Source organism: Maniola hyperantus, chromosome 15, assembly GCF_902806685.2.
Source record: "Maniola hyperantus chromosome 15, iAphHyp1.2, whole genome shotgun sequence".
Taxonomy (NCBI): domain Eukaryota; kingdom Metazoa; phylum Arthropoda; class Insecta; order Lepidoptera; family Nymphalidae; genus Maniola; species Maniola hyperantus.
This window is the reverse complement of record NC_048550.1, coordinates 1,934,108-1,951,391: the sequence shown is the minus strand read 5'-3', so window position 1 is coordinate 1,951,391 and position 17,284 is coordinate 1,934,108. Positions and strand designations below refer to the sequence as shown.

Genomic DNA, 17,284 nt, shown 5'->3' with positions numbered 1-17,284 from the left:
TTGTCAAGAGCGACCGTGATCTTTTTATCTGCCCCTATTTCTCGGGAATCTCGCAGAGATGCTCTGGATATCATCCCTATGTTGGTGGATTTGAGCTCTGCTTTGAGGTGAGCAGGAAGAAGATCTTCTATTTTCGCTGCACTCCCAGCTGCTGCTCGGACATGGTCTATTCTCACATCATTGCTTCGTTGAGCCATTTTGACACTTATGGTTTTCTTATCCGCTACCCGAATCTATCAGAAATTAAGCATGTTGGTCCCTCTCCGAGCTGCAATGGTCAGATTACTATTCGGCACAACCGGGACAGGGAATCATGTGGCAGCCCTGTCCGCTGCTATGCTTAACTTACTAGCCTGGTCTGAGATGAACCATATTAGGATGATCCAAGATTATATATTTGGGAGATTCCCGGAGCTGTTAGCAATAAAACAGTTACAGGGATCATCTACTGGGGTCCTTCAAACTGCGTGGGATTACTTAAATGACTTAGATGAAAGGGAGAGACCGTACGCCAAACTGTTATACAGTTCACAACACACCAAAGCTCTTCAGAGGGATCACTTTGTACTCTTGACAGATGCTGCTCACGCCGTAGGGACCTATCTTCACAGCTCATTAGCCCATTATCAAGGTGACACGCAGGGAACAGCAGGTACTGGAATCAAGAGGATCGTTCGAGATTATCTTTTGAGCCTGGAACGAACTGGCCATCTGGTGGTCCAAGCTGCACGATACACTACTCTTGACAGTAGGCTAGTCGACAATATTTCCAGGGCTGACATGTTGTTTAAACAGCAGTTAGATGACCTGGACATAGAGGTTAAGACTCTCGTTCGGGAGTAAGATGTAGAGGATAGTATTAGACATAATAATAGTATTAAAAAAAAAAAAAAAAAAAAATTGACTTGGTGCGAGCTTATCATTTGATTCCAGTTATGAGTTAACCCTTCAGACATACCTAAGACCGCTATAACCACTCCATTTGGTTTATTCGAATTTCCGAGGATGAGTTTTGGATTGCGAAATGGAGCACAGTCGTTCCAACGATTCATGGACGAGATTTTGAGAGACTTGGATTTTGCTTTTCCGTATATCGACGATATTTTGATCGCGTCAAGTGGACATGAAGAGCATGTTCATCATGTCAAGCTCGTTCTGGAACGTCTTCGAGATCATGGCGCTGTTGTAAATTCTGCTAAGAGCGTTTTTGGTGTACCAGAAGTCGAGTTCCTCGGATATCTGGTTTCAGCAAGCGGCACGAGTCCTACGGCAGAGAAGGTTAGTGGTATTCAGAACTTCACGCAGCCGAAGACCCTAAAGGGATTAAGGAGATTTCTTGGCATGATCAACTTTTATAGAAGATACTTGCCAAACGCTGCAGAGATCCAAGCGCCACTACACCGACTCTTTTCTGGCACAGACACTAAACCTAATACTCCCATCACCTGGACGGATGAGCTGGAGCAGGCGTTCAATAAATGCAAAGAGAGCCTTGTGAGTGCTACCCTGCTCGCTCATCCTCATCCGACTGTGGAACTGATGCTAGTGTGTGATGCGTCCGATGTCGCGATCGGCGCCGTTTTACAGCAGAAAGTTGAAGGTAAGTGTCAACCCCTTGCTTTCTTCTCTAAAAAGTTAACTTCGGCCCAACGGAAATATAGCCCTTTTGATCGAGAGCTACTCGCAATTTACGAGGCCGTCAAGCATTTCCGCTTTATGGTTGAGCTGAAGCCGTTTACGATCTGGACGGACCACAAACCTATTGTTGCTGCTTTTCGTAAGGCATCGGAAAAGTGTTCTCCACGTCAGTTTCGACATTTCGATTTCGTGTCACAATTTACGACCGACGTGCGACACATATCCGGACACGACAACGTCGTAGCTGACGCGCTGTCTCGGATCGAAGCTATTTCTGATGACATTAGTTTGGACAAGCTTGCTTCTTCTCAAGAGACAGACACCGAGTTGAGACATCTTTTGCACACTTCTTCGTCTTCGCTGGATTTGCAGAAAATCAGAGTTTCTGATTCTAGCGCATGCAAAGTGTATTGCGATGTTTCTGGTCCGAAACCTCGTCTATATCTAACACCTGAGTTCCGCAAACGAGCTTATGAATTAGTCCACGGCTTAAGCCATCCTGGTGCTGCGCCTACTATACGACTGATGGCAGAAAGGTACATTTGGCCTAGCTTACGTAAAGATTGCAGAGCCTGGACTAAAGCCTGCATTGCATGCCAAAGATCGAAGGTAGCACGACATACACGAGCTCCAGTTCATGCTTTCTCTCCTCCATCTTCACGTTTTAGCCACGTCCATATAGATCTGATTGGGCCGCTCACTATATCGCATGGCTACCGCTATTGTTTGACTGCGGTGGACCGTTTTTCGCGCTGGCCCGAGGTGGTACCGCTTGAAGATATGACAGCTGAGAGGGTAGCCAGTGCCTTTGTGTGCACATGGGTTGCTCGTTTTGGGTGTCCGCGGCAGATAACAACGGACAGAGGACGGCAATTCGAGTGTCATTTGTTTAAAGAGCTTGCTAAACTGACCGGATCTAACCACCTAACCACTACTGCTTATCATCCCGCTGCAAATGGTTTGGTAGAAAGGTTTCACCGCCAACTTAAAGCTGCCATTATGTGTCATGATAATGAAAACTGGTATGACGTGCTTCCACTAGTGCTGCTTGGAATACGCAGTGCCTGGAAAGAAGATATTGCATCGACCTCCGCAGAGTTAGTATATGGCGAAAGTTTACGATTACCTGGAGATCTTTTCCTGCCTTCTACGCCTGAAGTCACAGACTACAGCGATTTTCTGTCTCGTCTTCGCAATCATATGCGAAACCTGAAACCGACACCTGTAGTGCGTCATGGTAGTTCGAAAACCTTCGTTCACAAGGATCTTTCTTCCGCTACTGCTGTATTTTTAAGGCAAGATGCTGTTCGCAGACCGTTACAGCCACCGTATTCTGGCCCGTATAAGGTTGTTGACCGTTCAGAGAAAACTTTCAAGATCGACATCGCGGGAAAAGTCGTGACAGTTTCCATAGATCGTTTGAAACCGGCGTACGTCATGCACGATCCCGAACCTGACCCTCTTGCACTCGCGGCTCCGGAACCGCCTGTCTCTAGGCCTGCTTATGTTACTCGCTCTGGTAGGCGCGTTAGATTCCCTGCGAAATTTACGACCTAAAGGTCTCCGAGGGGGCTGATGTGGCGGACGCGCAGACTTCGGGTTTTTCCACTGCGGTTCGGTTGGTGGTCGGGTTAGGGCGAGACGCCAGTGAGCTCTACACTCTGACGCGAAGAGGCCGCGCGCAAGGGGCTACGAAGCCCCGGTCGATCAAATAGTTGTAAGTTTTATAGTTATTTAGCATTTATCTAGTTTATTGTGAATATATTTTATATACATATACATAGGGTGTTTAATTACGAACATATCCCCTACAGAACTATGTTTGACAGTAGGCTTGGAGTTATATCGCCTGAAGATTAGTGTAACAGCGGAGCGGCCTGTTCTTATTTATCTATTTACGGTAAAATTTCGTAGTTTCAGAAAGTTTCAGAAGTTTAACTTTTTTTTTGTAAGCGAATATACCATTTAAGTATATTGCATTCAATTAATTCGTTTTGTGATATAAATGTAACTATCTATGATTAAACGTGTAAGATAATATTCCTTTATAAACTTTAAGAGGCGCGACTTAGCCTGTAAGTAATAATAATTTAAGTTTAACATTATAATATAACGTTATATATGTTTTGTAAAATGTTTATTGATAATAAAGAATTAAAAAAAAAAAAAAAAAATCGTAGTTTCAGAAGTGATCTTGAATTTCAAGGCGTTCTGAAATAATGAAAAACAGACGCAACATGTTCGCCTCGAATTATTTTTGTTTAGTCGGATTAGTAGGTACCTACCTACTTAGTGGAGGTAAAGTTTAGGTAGTTTACCAGAACAATAGAATACCTAAGTACCTCACCATATTGCGGAAAACACGTGGAACTAATTTATACAAGACCATACCTACACTTATTGACCATAGACCGGCCATAATATGCTAGTGGCGCCCAATAGCAAGTTTTTTATATTTCTGGTCAGGCTATAACACTCTCTCAGAATACAGAATAAACTCTGTATTCTGAGAACACTGTAGTACAGTAGATATACTGTATATATCTGGCTTACAATGTCTCGCCAAGCGCTATTCGAACCAGGCCACTCCCACTCTATAATCACTCACACTCCCCCCTTTTCAACTTTGATGACGCGTATTCAAATCACTCGACTTGTTCAAAAGTTAAGCTTTTACATCTTACACTTATTTAGGCACCTTCGATTCAGCTTAAACATTAGAAACAAAAAAAAATGTGTCGACACTTAGATTAATTATTATAGTTTGAAAGGTCATTGCACTATACCTACTTATTATAATTTAATTTTATTCTAGGAACGTTAAGAAAATATGGCAACGCCTACTAACTTGAAGCTTGAAGGTAAGTCAAACCATAGGCTTAGATTTTTTTCGCTACGCTCATAAGCCTATGAGTCAAACATGTTATATTTTGTAAGGCTCTTTTATTCTCTTGCCAAAAAAAATCATTAGTAGAAGATATTTTTTATAATAATCGACACATTTTTCTTATTGTAGGTACCTAAAGTATTTCTTTCTATGGCATAAACTACTAAGTACTTTGTACGTAAATCGTTAAATTACAAAAATTAATTAGAAAAAGACATTTTTTTAATCACTAATTTTTTTATAACAATGCGTATAAAAATATCTAGTTAATTATCCCCTTACTAATAATTAATGTAGTATAGCAGTTCTATAGTTACACAATTCTTTGACTTGTTGTTTCGGATACTATATTACCCACTGACAACGGAATGCGTGTTTAACTGTGATGTTTAACTATTCTTCCGCTAAACAACCGTTTATTTGTAAAGTCGTTACCTAACACAAAATTATTGTTAGACAATAATGAATAATAAAGAAAAGGTATTCATGGTTTATCGTCTTGATGCAGAAAAGCGATTTTATACGAACGTTAAACCCTTTTTGTAATTCTTTTAAATAAATGTCACAAAACAGTGTTACAATTCAAAAATCTTCCAAATTGAGAAAAATTCTCAATGTTGCAATAAATATTAAATACGAATTAAGTATAGCCTCAATATTTTCTTTAAGTTCCATGATATACGCTGTGATGATGGCGATTGCATCTTTTGCAGGACGACATCACGACATCTTATTACGGAGTAGTGCCATGACAATTATAGCATACTTCATTATAACCACAAAATCAGTATTTTAGCATCGACTGAATTTATAAAAAAAAATTTAGTAACACTTAAATTAACAAATAAATTATAGTAGGTCTATACAAATTGGAATCAAAACATCTTATATTTCGTTTAAAATAATTGACTGAAATATGGCGTATATCAGTAATTAGCTAGGGCGATTTATTTTTGAAACAATTTTATGTTCACGGGGTTGCCACCTGAAAATAAAATAAAATAATTAGGGAAACTTATATTGTTTACAATTTAACAATTATTGTGGTTGGCTGGATTTTTGGCAGTTATTCTTGCAGCACAGTTAGCAGTGATTGCGATGGTCACACTATCTAAAAAGCTATTGTGCTAACTGCTCTTACAGCTCTAACTTTGGTGCAAGCAGCTCGCTACTCCTGCGAAAAAATCGCTAGATTTAGGCTAGGCTAGTAAAACACCGGCAATATTATGCTGTGTGTAAAAATTTGAAGCTTTTGAAATGTGGGTATACAGAAGAATGTTGAAAATCTCTTGGGTACAGCGTGTCAAAAATGCAACTGTTCTACAAAAGCTAAGCAAATATCTTGAAATCCTGAAGACCATAAAAGTGCGGAAGTTGGAGTACTTCGGCCACATTATGAAAAATAGTAAATACGACCTCCTTCAGCTCATTATTTAGCCGGCAGAAGACCACCCGGCCTAAGAAGAACATCGTGGCTAAAGAATTTACGCCAATGGTACGGGACGAGTACCCGATCTCTTTTCCGCACAGCTGTGTCCAAGGTGCAGATAGCCCTTATGATTACCAACCTCCGATAGGAGACGGCATTTCAAGAAGAAGAAGAAGAAGAATATTATACTAAGAAGTACCTAGAAGGAGACAACTTACAACAAGTAGGTTCCCACTCTTAGCGCGATGGATGGCGGGCTGCGGCCCGTTGGTCACCTCGATGGTGCCGCCCTGCTTGCCATTCACGAGGTTATGCACGATGCTGCAATAAACACAGACATATTATATTATTACAGCCACACTAACTATACTTACAACCCCTGATGAAAGGTGAACAAGATAAAGTTAAAAAACGCGAGATGTCGTGGGAAATTGTACACAGGACATAAACACGTGTACGTGAGATGTAATGATTGTTTGTTGTTGATCATGATTACACTCTGTCTCGAATCTCGATCACTCAAGAGCAAATAAAGCAAGAGCAAAAAAAAATTCCATGTTTGATTCATGGTGCCGCATGGAACGTTAAAATCGGACAAAACCAACATCTCATTTTTCAAAATCTAATGGGCACGCCGGTGGTCATACCAACATATAGAATTAAAAGAAACCATACCTTCCAGTGTCGACAATCTCAATTATCTCAGGCTTTTTGGTGTAGTCCGTGACGATGGTGAGAGCTTCGATCACGTGCGACACTGAAATTATCAGGTCACCCTGGAATAAAAAAATGTTGGTCAAAAAATGCTGCTGATATTTTGGTTTCACTTGCTTGGTACCGAAATATTTGGAGACTTCAATGCAAAATTGTAGGTATGAAAAAAGATGCAAATAAGAACGAACATAAAATTTCATAATCATAATCATAATCATAATCATAATCATTTATTTATTTATTTATTTTCAAATTGGATAATGAATATTATGTCATCTCATGGAACCTCTTGTTACCTGGAAACCTGGTATAACAGCAATGCTCTTGTTTCCTTTTGTCCCCAAAACGTAGATACCTATACTCGTCGTTCTTCCGTTCCTGTGGTGTCTCGACAAATACAAACGTCTATTCTATCTCATTCATAATAGCTGTGTCCCTTTTACACATAATATCACATAATTATATGTATAACCCTGTCCCTTTTGCACATCCCTGTCTTACTTCGTTTTTCTTCAGCTCCTGGAGTATATTAAAGTACTGCCCTTTTATGCACCTCTGTCTTACCTTATCGTTCTTCAGCTCCTGTGATGTCTTATAGCCCTACCCTTTTATACACTTCTATCTTACCTTGTCTTTCTTCAGCTCCTGTGGTATCTTGATGAGCACGAGCCCGTCAGTCTCATTGGTGACAACGACTCGTAGTACGTCGAGAGGCAAGCGATGTTTGAGCTTGTATGTTTTGCTCTTGGCTGCGTCAAGGACGTAGAGTGCCTTGTCTGATGCCAGGAGCGCTCGCTCGCGGGGTTTGTACCCACGACGGTCGTACTTTACTGCTTCGCATGAGTACTGGTACAAAGAAAGAAATTGTAAGCTTAAATTGTGCTCCATTAGCATTAATAAAGCTACGTGTTTTTCTTGAGTTCAAAGTATTTCTAGCATTTTAAATTAAGGCAAATTCATTATTCGACATAATATTATTACTCATTCACGTGTTGTTTATTTATAATTTCTACAAAATGCGTTCGTACCTAAAAGGGTATATTCTTCAATACTCTTTAAAATAAATAAGAATACTACTTCATAAGTAGACTCTAGTCGAAGATTAATATTTGCAGACAGCCGTACTCGACGTGAGAAGCCATACAAAATAGATACAAGGTGAAACGTGGAGCTCCTTCGAACTCAATGAGGAGCTTAGTGAAGAGGGAGGCGGCGAGTGACTGGATGAGGGTCTGAGGATAGATAGAGTGTGGTGGCGCTCACTAGAGAAAGCCTTAGTATGATCCACAATGGACACGCCCACTAAGACGCCCACAGACAAAAAGTTTATAAAACAAAGTATTTTTCGCTAAGGCACGTTAAGAAGAAGTACCTAATAAGTATAAATAAACTCACAATCAGTTCTTCTCCCGTAGGCCACGAGGGCGAGGCCATGAAAGTATTCCTCAAAACGCGATGATCTTCTGAGAGGCGGTCATTCATGAAGCGCTCGCGAATACTGCTCGGGTAGCTGTTCTTCTTGCCTAAACAACGTTAAAAACTGTTAAATTATTGGCTAGGTATAAGTCGCTTTAGATATCTTTGAGAACCTAAACAAATTTTTTTTCGCAAGCGTCGTATCGTTAAAATTGCAATTATGCCTACATTAGTAATCGATCGGCGATCGCCAATAATTTCAGGTCCGTTGATCAACCGAGTCTAATGCCATAGCGTTGGCACTTGGCAGAGCCATTCCGAAGGATGCAGCAATACTTATTGCCTGGCCGAATCTGAGCTTGGTGAAGTATGAGGCGTGTACTAGCGTGAAGTTGGTGCATTACCTTGCTCAGGATACCAAACTTTTTGGCAGTAGTTTTGGCCTATAAAATCATTAAAATCGACCGACAAAAGTCAGAAAGACGTTCGAGTCTGTAGGAGATAATGAGTAATTTAGAATGTTTACTCTCTGAAACCAAACCATTGGTACCTAGCTTTATGGGTGGCAACCGCTATGGTCAACCCAAGCCTGACTTTACCTCAGGTAGCATAATCAATAAATGATTGCAGTCAAAGGTTTTATAAAACTCTTACCTTTAAAGATTTTCTCAGCCAAGATTTTCAGTTCAAACTGTTTCTTATTAGCAGGAGTCAAAGCCAGTCGGTACTTCCTCGATAGATGCAGCCTATGAAGCCTGTGCAGTTCCTTGGACGCTTCCTGGCATGTAGCGGGACAGGGTGGCCAGGACATATCTAGGAGTTTGGTGGGAAGTCTGGTGGACAGCCGCTTAAGCCAGTGGACCTTGGCAATACCGAGGAAGCGACGGTTTTCTGGTGTCTCTGGACCATTGCGAGTGATAAAACCTGGTGAAATTATTGGTTTTGGTGATTAATTAATTATTTTAATGTTGACTGGGGTATCGGTACCAAAACAACAACCAACCAACTAAAATTAGGGACTATCAAAGAACAAAATATGGCTTATAATCTTGACCTTGCCCGCTTTATTAGAAGATGGGGATCTACCTTATATTTATAGGTTTATAATTACAGGCAGCTTCTTCTTTTACAAATACAGATTGTGGTTCTAAATGATTGTCTCACTCACCTTTGATGAAAGCCCTTATGACGTCAGCAGCCTTCTTTCTCCTTGCCTTCAGCTTTTGCGCCAGGAATCTCCTGATCCACTTTTGGATAATAATAGCCGCGGCCCTCATCCTCAAATACTGCTTCCTCTGCCAGTATCCTCTCCAGCGACTCTGGATAATGGTTGCAAGGTCATTCTTCTTGAGCTGGTAAGCATCTTCAGTGTCGAAGAGGGTTTTGGGGAAACGGATGAATATTTTTGTGCTGAAATGAAATAAATGGACTTTCATACTCATTTATTTTCAAATGGTCTTAGCTTAAATATCATGCTGTACCAAAACGTTAAGATGACCATCCATCGCAATGGTGCGGCTTCATCCGTCTGACCATCGTTCAGTAGCCACTAATGCTAATGATTTGATATATGTAATAAGTATAGTTTAAAAGGATGCTTGCCCAATTTTTTTTATAAATATTTGCCATCGATAAATTCAGGCAGTTCTCCAAATATTTTCTTTTTAAAAATTGCAAAAATTCGATATCAAATTGAGAATTACATTTCGTCTAGACTTACTTGCCCATCCTATATTCTTCCTTTTCGTATTTGAGCGATTCGACAAGATACTGCACTCCTTCTCTTGGGGGTCCCCTAAAGTTGGGCCATGTGTTTGGGCTTAAGCACTTGTACCTAGAATATGAGAATAGCACGTTATCATTATTTTGCAATAAGCGGATGTTGGACAAACGAAAAGGAAAAATAATAAATTATCAATCTTACCTCTCCAGGAAAGCTTCGTAGGTACGTCGGTAGGCGAAGCCAGCGCGTCGGACGCGTAGATTTTCCATCAAGCCAAGGTATTTAACTTGATGCGATACCAATTTGTCGTCGAAAGACACTGGGAACAAAAAATTAGCACGATTAATTATGTACTCGGAAAGGTTCGGTAGAGCCACATGGCCCATGCCACTGAACTTAACTGCTTAGTGATTAGCCCTATGATTCCCGGATTGGACCAAAAAGTTTTATTGGGGTTTTTTAACAACAAATTTCTCGGAAGCTGTTCGGAATAAATAAAGTTGGTGTTGTTGGTGTGTTGACACACCTGTGTCTCTGAGATTGCGTAAGGCTATCGATCCTGTGCCTGATTTATCTCTAGTTGTTTGAGATCACCGTCCATTCTATCGTACTACGAGAGTGAGAGAATAGAGAGTATTTACGCACACACTTGTGCACTATAACATCTCATGCATAGTTGGCTAGTAGGTATCTGTTGAGATTGACTACCGCAGCCGAAATTCGGTTAGGAGTAACACTCGAATACTGAATTTAAAAAATAAACTTACTAGGTGCCTTGAAGTCATTAGGTTTAATGCAGCGAATGTAAGATGGCTCTTTGCTGCTGAGGATCTTGATAAGCTCATTTAACGAGTTCTTGAATTGTGTTATGGCTGTCTCTGGCCGCTTTTTCGATGCTAGGTTTAGATCCTAAAATAAATTGCCGTCCATTATCACACATTATGAGACGGGGGTAGCTAAAACTACAAAAATCAGTAATATTGTTACAAAACTATAATTTTTTTATTGTCATCCGAGATTCTAAATAAATAAGTTTATTTTATTAGGGCTTCAAATTTGCTTCTAAGATAGTGTGGTGATAGAGTGAAACTATTTTCATATGCATATTAAACTAGACTACTTAACTGTTTATTTTTAAATTGACCTTTTTTCTATGTATATATTATCTAATTCGGGAATCGAACTCAAGCCTCTTTTAAGCCTCGCATTTTATACTCACTGCGATAAAATAATTACCTTAAAGCAGGTTCCAGCAATGTGGTTTCCACTGGATGCCATGAGGCTCTGCAGGTCACGGAATAGCAAATCATTGTTCTTCTCGATGAAGGTATTCACGTTATATGTCACTTCACCAGCGTAGTGGACGAGGCAGAATTCCTGAAAAAAAAAATCAATGATTGGAACTTTTAGTTCAGAATAGATATCATCATCATCATTAGATAGCTTATTACGTTAGTTGTTATATAGTAGAAGTAAAGAAATAGAAATCCAATGTTTATAGAAAATTATCCGAAGTTGGTTGCTCAAACAATGAAAAAAAGTCTTTAAGGACTTACATCTCTTCCCATAATTTTCTGAGTTTTGCTATCGACTTTCTGGTGGGACTTGAAGTGTGCGTGTCCATCCAAACGTTGAGACAACTTCTCGAGGAAACTGAGATCCGTAGCGTCTCCAGGACGAAGGCATTCGTCATCCAATATTGAAATTATACCTGGTTAATTCCAACATAATTTGAATAAATTTAAATAATTTTGTAACGAATTTGAAGAATGGTTCTATAGATGTTATAGTAAAGGGGCGAAAATATGAAAAAAATTGGGTAAAGTAGAAGACCAAGCATTAATTTTATGAGCCAAGCCATGAAAGAGGTTAAAGAGGTATCGATTTGTAGATTGAAGTTAATGAAAAAACTATAGGAACAGAAAATTGTGAAGATGCCATTCCCATCAAAATATTAATGGTGACGGTAAAGTAAAACCATCATTAATACATCGCATCAAGTTGTTTATTTCGTTACTTTTTGAAATCAGTAAGAGATCTGTAGAGTATTTTAATTAGCATAGATCATGACTGAGGGAGTAACGGCAAAATATAAAGAATAGGACGAAATTCATGTTTATTATGGTAGAATTGATAGGACGCACCTCTATGTCTCTCCTCAATAAGGTCACAGATGATTATGTTGTTGAAGTACTCAACGGGTACCCACTCGATGCCTTCACGTAGATATTCTTCTTGTTCAGACTTTAGGGTCAGCTGGATGAAGAGCTGTTGCAGCTTCTCATTACAGAAGTTGATGCAGAATTGTTCGAAACTGAAAGGAATAAGTAATTCATCATCTCAACTCATCGCCGGCACATACAATGACGGGTCTCCTCTCAGAATTAATGAGAAGGGTTTATGCAATAATCCACCACGCTGGCCAATTGCGTATTGATAGACTACAAGCCCTTTTGAGAACATTATGGAGAACTGATACAAACGGATGCAGTCGCGAGCATCATAGATAGGGTTACGATTAAAAATATCGGTACCAACGACCAACCTGTTTTTCGGGAATATTTCGAATCCATAGATATCTAGGATGCCGATAACGGAGTCTCTCGGGTCTTTATTTTTAGGTGCCAAGGAGGCATTCAGCCTGGATACCAGCCAACTGAAGTGCTTGTCATAAATGGCCTTGGCAAGGGCATCCCTCGCGTATTGCGCCTGTTCGAGGTCTAGAGGGGTTGTCACGACGTCTCCTCGTGCTTCGATTGTGCGGCTTGTGAGCGCTTCCCGGAGTTTACTTGAGCTTACTTTGAGGAGCTGTGAAATATTTGGTAGTTTTAGTATCTTCAAAAGGTTTTGATTTACTAATAGACGTATGGGTTCAAATTCTTGGCATTCTTCTGCGAGTTTTGGATAAGTTTGTTGGTTCAGAATAACGCCGTGAAGAATTTTAAAACTTATGATCAATGCTGAGGATTATTATAGCCCAGTAGTAGCATAAACTTTTGAGAGTTAAAAAGATAGGGAAAATAGGAAGTACAAGTTTTTGTCATTTATTCTGTTAAAAATTAAACAAGGAGGGCCAAAAGGACAACCAAGAAATTTTTTATGTCATCACATTATCTCACCTCAGCAACATTTGAACTGTTTGTATCGTGCGATAATATTTCCGCGTATCCCTTGTCGTTCTGCACGAACTTCACATTTCCCAGATGCAGTACGCTGGCTACGATCTCGAAGATTTCCTTCTGTTCGTCATCTCCGATCTCGATCACTTTCATTGCTGCTCTGACTGTACGGAACTGTTCTGCATCATTCAGTTTTTGGCTTGCTGGTGTCACCTGAAGATAACATATTTTATTTTACATACATTACTATTCTTACAAGAAATAAAACATCCTGAAAATGCTAAGAAATGACTCCACTTGGTGTGGAAAAGGACCCAAATAGTCGGTGGTAAAGGCTCCAGAGCTTCGAACGTCTTCTTAATGCATGTCAATTCAAGTATTCTGTTTAAGATCTTTTGTTGGATTGAGGATTGGACCCTTGATCCTACAGCCGAGAAATGTTGATTCAGATTCTTGATTTTAAAGTAAAGATCAAGAAAAAATCCAACAACCAAGCATTTTCAGACGTTGGTAGGTAGGTATTTGTAATAATAATAATAATAATTAGATTAGTAGAATCAAGATTCAAGAAGCAAAATTGTAGTAGAAACGCAGGATTTATGTGGAACTTTGTTCCTTAAGTCGTTTGGCCAGTACGACTGCAGTAGCGTGCAGGTCATAGAGGCATAAATGCACTGCTTACCCCAGTTGTAATAGCTCAATGCAAATTTTACCTGACCTGCCAGTAAACAGGTTCCCCTAACTAATGCCTACCCTGGCTTCAAACCCTGTGCACGCCAATGAGTACGAGGTATTTAAAAGGGTCAAATATATCAAAGTTAATGAATATATACATTCGTTTCAAATATTGTGGTTTATTGGTAAACCGCAATATTTTGTAAATTAAGACGAAGAAACATGAGTTGCGTGGGTGTTTTATGTGGCTTTTGCTGTCAAAATAATCTAATTGCACTCATGTGAAGTGAACTGAATACCTAGTTTATCATTACAGTTTAGTAGGTCAAGAGTTTGAATTTTGCACATGATATTGTTTTCTAACATTTTAAACAGATATCAAGCTAAAATTTCCTCTTTTAGCAGTAAGGTTTAATAACTTTCACTGATTTGTAGCTCGGACCCCAGAATGGCTTTATTATACCTGGTTAAAGTTACTTTACAGTTACAGTTAAACTTTCACCGTCAATAAAAGTAAAATGGGTTGCACAAATTAAAGCTTTTTACCTTTGGACTTTAATTTTAATCATGGAAGTCACTGATTTGTGAAAAATACTTTGCTTTTTATTGATGGTCAAAGTTTAACGATAACCGTTCCGTAAAGTAACTGTTAAGTTGTAAATGGGACAGTTAAATTATAATAATATGTTGGAAAATCGGTTTATTTGACAAAGTAATTTACTAGCAGTTACAATTATTTATGTAGCCTTACCAAATCAGTCGTATATTTATATACTTCAGGCCTGCTCTGTAGCCTCAAATGCTTCATCAGCTCATCATCACCACCCGCTATTAGCTGATAGAAGATATGGAAGTTCCTCTCTCCTGACATCTGGCTTATAACCCTCGATTTCTCTAACAAATAGTTGAGGATATGACCTCCTTCTGGCGCTCCTTCATAGTTGAACTGTATATCCATATATTTGCCGAATCTACTGGAGTTGTCGTTTCTGTTTGTTTTCGCATTACCGAAGGCTTCGAGTAAAGGATTGCTTTGGAGTAGTTTGTCTTTGACAGTTTCCACATTGCGCAGGTGATTTGTTCGGATGGCGATGTATTCTAGAACTTTTTTGGAGGCTTCGGTTTTGCCTGAACCAGATTCACCTGTAAAAGAATGAGGATGATTAACAGTATCTACTACCGCTTTTATAGTACGTCGCATTGGCAAAATTTGTAAGCAAAAGTATGGTTGGCTGAGATATTTTCGCGCCATTGAAAAATATTATGCGCAGATACAATGGCGTAACTTATAAAAGTTGTAGTACTGCGCTATAATATTCTTTATCTGTGCTGTATATAGGAAGAATGAAAAGAAATAATTCTACTTATATGTGGGTATTGAATAAAGCAGTATTGAATCAGCTATGCGTGTTTCACTACATGGTGGCAGCGGTGGGATTTATTCTCTTGTAACATATTGAGCAGCCTTAAATGTCAAAGAATTACGGATAAGAAGATAATAATATCATGAATCTTTTTCACTGCTTGACCTTCACGGGTAATTAAACATATTGGAAGGTTAAAAGAAAGTGTTATAGGTGAGCTAACCTTACCTGAGATTAGAATACATTGCTCTCTATGTTCATAAACTAGCGATCTGTAAGCATTATCTGCGATTGCGAACCTGAAAAGATTAGACAAATTGTAATCGTTATCAGCAGCTGTTACTTGTACAAAAAAAAAAAAAACATATCCAATACTTGATCATCGCTTGAACTTTTGGATTTCAAGATCTACTTTAAGACTACGTAATTATTCTAATTTGTCACTAATCTTGATAATTCTTTTAGGATTGAAACTTTCTAGCTGACTGGCTTGGCAATTACGGGTACTAATTTTTAACTTTAGGTACACTATGAGTTACATTAGTAATAGCAGAGATAATAGTTAGTATTTATGGTATCATGTTAAAATTGCTTGTTGTTGTACAACCTATGAAAACATCAATATGTTGTATCCCCAATGGGTACAACATAATATTATAAACCCAGTAAATAACATATTATGGGCACTCTATCTTCGATACTGACCAACAAATAATCACTATCGAGTGCTGATAACCTGATAGCATTGTGTGTTAAACAATTCAAAGAAGCATGAGGTAATGGATACCACGATTAACTTTCATGATTGTTCCATACTAACGTGTGTCTGTCTGATACCTTTTCACGGCTGAACCGACCACGATGTTTGCTACAGAAATAGAATGCATGCCGGACCTAAGTTGGTTGTTAGAAATTTCTGATAAAATTTCAACTAGACCATACTAGGCTCACTTGGTCACGAAACCCAAGAAATATGGCGACGCACCTCTTCGAGAAGAGAGGTATTTATTAAATTTTAGGCCGCAATTTTATACGAGTTGAAGTAAATATTATTACGTCACTATTTCTAAACACTTTTTCGGAGTAATCCTTCTGTACAACAGTTTGAAATCTATGAACTACAATTGGGGCCGTTTCTCTTGTACACAATCTCTAAACTAAACTAAATTAACAGATCTAAATCTAGTGCTATCCTTTTCCGCAAGCAACATAATGAAAGGGATAGCAATAGATTTAAACGTGCCATTTTAGTTAAGTATAGATAGTGTACAACGGAATTAGCCACAATATTTCGGCTCCTAACTTTTTACATCGCATAATAAAACAATTCAAAATACGTTTGTTTAACCTCTGGTTATTTATGTAGGTACCTAATTAGATATTTATAAATGAGCAGAGTATATACTACTACAGCGATAAGATTAGGAGCATTAATTAATTGTTGTATTTATCCTTATTAATTTGTAATAATACTGATGTTGTACGCGACTTGCCAGCCACCTATTAAAAACAATTAATATTGCGAATTTATTATCTGCTTTTCACTTCGTCTTTTCGCCGCCTCGTCCCAATGAGGAAGTTTCAGGGCGAATGTTCCATAAAATTTTCATAGACGGCGCTGTTTACTGCACCCACTAAAAACGAAAAATAATTTCCGAGCGAAGGTTTAAGCTATAATAATTTGTACGTAAAACATCTTGCAAAACAACAACGTCAATAAAACATACGAAGAGCCAGGCAGCTCTTTCAGCTCTGTCCTCTGTAGTTGAAAACTGCAGTTGCTGTTGAGACACCCTGGCCCAATACCGAGTGGTTTTACGCTAGGTACCAGAGCATGCTGAAATAGTTGGCAACGAAAATGCTGACATTCTGGCTAAACCATATAGATATAGGTATTATTTTTCGTTTTTAGTGGGTGCAGTACACAGCGCAATGAAAATTTTATGGAACGTTCGTCCTGAAACTTTCTCATTCAAGCTCGTAACGCTAATATCTGCACGAATTTGCACCCGTTGTCTAAATATCCAGTCACTCTGCTGTCTGCATGCCCCGCAATCAGTACCCTTATTATAAATGCGAAAGTGTGTTTGTTTGTTGGTTTATTGGTTTGTCGGTTTAATGATTTGTTGGTTTGTCCTTCAATCACGTCGTCGTCGGTGCAACGGATTGACGTAATGTTATGTTAATGTCATTAACATAAGCATTAACATTAGCATTAACTTAGTGTTCACATAAAAACACTTGTTCTGAACTGCTCGAAATGTTCTACGATCTTTCGATCTTTGGATGAGTACTATCCGAACATATTACATAATATGG

The 17,284-nt window shown here is 38.9% G+C and overlaps 1 protein-coding gene across 4 annotated transcripts in view; it reads right to left on the bottom strand.

Annotated features, from left to right (window-relative positions):
* Window positions 1-5,484: 5,484 nt before the first annotated feature.
* Window positions 5,485-17,284, bottom strand: part of Myo61F (Myosin 61F) — a 52,498-nt gene continuing 40,698 nt past the window's right edge. For all 4 annotated transcript variants that reach the window (XM_069503211.1, XM_069503213.1, XM_034976612.2 and 1 more), the window contains 17 exons: window positions 15,194-15,264; window positions 14,353-14,744; window positions 12,927-13,139; window positions 12,353-12,615; window positions 11,952-12,121; window positions 11,364-11,518; window positions 11,044-11,184; window positions 10,575-10,716; window positions 10,009-10,126; window positions 9,805-9,918; window positions 9,253-9,494; window positions 8,739-9,008; window positions 8,064-8,191; window positions 7,296-7,514; window positions 6,630-6,730; window positions 6,173-6,275; window positions 5,485-5,510 (listed from right to left, as the gene is read on the bottom strand). In XM_069503211.1, the coding sequence (XP_069359312.1) occupies window positions 5,496-5,510; window positions 6,173-6,275; window positions 6,630-6,730; window positions 7,296-7,514; window positions 8,064-8,191; window positions 8,739-9,008; window positions 9,253-9,494; window positions 9,805-9,918; window positions 10,009-10,126; window positions 10,575-10,716; window positions 11,044-11,184; window positions 11,364-11,518; window positions 11,952-12,121; window positions 12,353-12,615; window positions 12,927-13,139; window positions 14,353-14,744; window positions 15,194-15,264 (2,857 nt within the window). In that variant the 3' untranslated portion in view covers window positions 5,485-5,495. The remainder of the gene's footprint in view (window positions 5,511-6,172; window positions 6,276-6,629; window positions 6,731-7,295; window positions 7,515-8,063; window positions 8,192-8,738; window positions 9,009-9,252; window positions 9,495-9,804; window positions 9,919-10,008; window positions 10,127-10,574; window positions 10,717-11,043; window positions 11,185-11,363; window positions 11,519-11,951; window positions 12,122-12,352; window positions 12,616-12,926; window positions 13,140-14,352; window positions 14,745-15,193; window positions 15,265-17,284) is intronic.